A 2603-nucleotide genomic window follows, 5' to 3' on the forward strand; every position below is an offset into this window, starting at 1 on the left:
TGATCAAAAACACCTGAACCAGCTAATTAGGATCTAAAGGAACACTTGGTAATTACAGACAGGTGTGTTTAATTAGATTTGGAACTAAACTCTGCTGGAAGGTCGATCTCCAGGAACAGGGTTGGGCACCCCTGGTCTACAGTCACCAATGCTCATGCAATAATCATATATACATTACAAACCCCACACATCCTTACTTGTACTTAATACATTTTTTAAAATCTTTTTAATCTAAAAGAAGTCAAATAGCAAAAATTGCTAATATTAAGAATATGGATAAAACCCTTTTATTTTTGACCCTGAACACAACATTTATTAATAATGTTCTCAATAGAGAGCGTGATCAATACAATTTCAGTATTACACACACAAAAAATTGCTTACATTGTTCTAAACAATGGAATAAAAGTAATTTTGTGTTGTATAACCCTGTATTTCTATTGTTTTTATTTTGTATCTTGTTTGTGTTTAGCTGTTTTAATTAAATTTTAAAGTAAAAATGAAAAGAAAAAACATAATAAAAGCATAATAAGTGTGAAACTTAAATAACTGTATATATCCTTCTAAGCATTCTGTGCATTTGGACAACTTGTTATGTGTTCCAAGATATTGAATTTGAGGTGGAGACAGAAACATGACAATACTTTGTCCAACGGAAGAGGCTTGACTAGCAGGAGCATATAAATGCAGGTAGGTTTAGAAAGCAAACCTGATTCTTCAGATATCAAGCACATCAACTTTAACAGCAGGTACTGACTTTGTATTGCTTAAATTCTTGTGATTGTCTTATCATCTTCATGTTCTTAACTAATATCTAAAGTGAAATGTTTACTGTTACTGTTTTTTACTGTTTCATGAATAAATACCTCATCTGTTTTGTTTCTTTTAGATTACTGGTGTATGCTGGACAGTAACCTTTTCTAAAATGTTGCATCTTATTCTGGTTCTTTCTGGAGTTTGTACAGTGGGCATGGCCATGCGTGAGTATTGTTCACCACTCACAAGATTTTTCTAAATTTTTCACTATGGTACATCAAACATGCAAAACCATGTTTCAAATAAATTATATTAAACATCAGAAGTCAGAAAGAGCTTAGAAGTTTCCAATAAACAGAGACAACAATGACACACAGATGATAAAAAATAAAGATATGTGAATAAAATGCACATGTGTCACTTATTGAGATTCATGCTAGAATTTCTGGAACATGTAAAAATACACTATGGATATTAATCTTAAAACGTGACATTTTGCTGCTCAGTTAAATACAATAACTATTTATGATATTAACTTTGGAAATCTACACTAACCTTGGCATTTCTTAAATTTTTCTATTAAAAGATTTATTTTAAGATAGACTCATAGCTGTTATTTCCTCTTTCAGCTTTACCGGATTACTACTCCTACTCCATGGCTGTTGGGGATGGCAGTGGGACTGAATATTCCACTGCATATGATGGTCGCATCACTGGTGTGAGAGTCTGGGAACACAGTAATGCGTATATTCGTGGGTAAGTTAGCCAATGTACCAGTTCATCAATCTGGACCAAAAGAGTGAAAAAAAGTGAATATGATAAAAAAAAAAAAATATTTAAAATATTGTTTATTTAATATATTTAAAATATTGTCGAAATGTCACTTGCATTGTGTGTTCTAATTCTTCTGCATGTTATTCTGTGACCATCTTTTCAAATGCTGTCATCAAATATCTGTTTAGAATTCAGCTGCGTTATGATGGTAACTGGACAACACCAGTTTGTACAAGCTATGGCAATCCACTGGAGATGACACTTCGTGACAATGAATCCATCATTCAGGTCTCTGGAAAATATTACAGTGGCTACATCTATGAGATTATGTTTGTCACTAGTCAAGGCCGCTCTTTAAAAGTGGGCCAGCCTTATGGAAACTCTTTTAACTTCTACCCAACCCATGATGGAAGTGAGCTACGTTTTCTCAGTGGTCGACAGAATGGAAATGGCATTACCTCTATTGGGGGTCATTGGGCTGTCTACCATACCAGTGACAATGCACCTTAAAACCATATCACTGCAGTTTAACCCCCTTTACCTTCTTTCTACCAACAATAAAGGAACAACTACACAAACATATTTTATCTGTTCTTATTTAATAGAATCACTTCTCATGGTTATTACTTAAATAAAGGTTATGGGTTGTTTGTTTGTTAAGCTTAATTTGTTTTAAACTTTAAACTGACAGCATATATATATGTATAATTCTTCAACAATCAACACTTTTATGTATGGGTTAATTTAACTAAAACTAAGATGTTAACAATTTTCTTTTGTTGTTTGAATATAACATTAAAAACTTGGAAACATCTTGGAAACCATGCTTTCATCACTTATTTTTTCTACTTCTCAAATGCATTGAATGTGTAAGTTTTATTGTCTTGTTCAGATGTTTAATCTTAAACTATTGAAATCCAATAAAAAATGGTTATTATTACATTTAATGATATTTATTTACATTATGTTGATGTAAATAAACTTATCAAGGCATAACATAAATAAATAAGCAAAAACATAAACCTTTTTTATTATTTTTTGTGAAAATACTACAACTGTCCCAAAGTTGTGCT

At 31.8% G+C, this 2603-nt stretch overlaps 1 protein-coding gene across 1 annotated transcript; it reads left to right on the forward strand.

Annotated features, from left to right (window-relative positions):
• Positions 1-693: 693 nt before the first annotated feature.
• Positions 694-2377, forward strand: LOC127178524 (zymogen granule membrane protein 16). Its single transcript, XM_051131451.1, has 4 exons — positions 694-749; positions 890-980; positions 1386-1512; positions 1719-2377. The coding sequence occupies exons 2-4, from the start codon at positions 926-928 to the stop codon at positions 2038-2040; spliced, it is 504 nt and encodes a 167-aa protein (XP_050987408.1). The 5' UTR covers positions 694-749; positions 890-925; the 3' UTR covers positions 2041-2377.
• The last annotated feature ends 226 nt before the right edge of the window (positions 2378-2603 follow it).

The sequence above is a fragment of the Labeo rohita genome, chromosome 16 (genome assembly GCF_022985175.1).
Source record: "Labeo rohita strain BAU-BD-2019 chromosome 16, IGBB_LRoh.1.0, whole genome shotgun sequence".
NCBI lineage: Eukaryota > Metazoa > Chordata > Actinopteri > Cypriniformes > Cyprinidae > Labeo > Labeo rohita.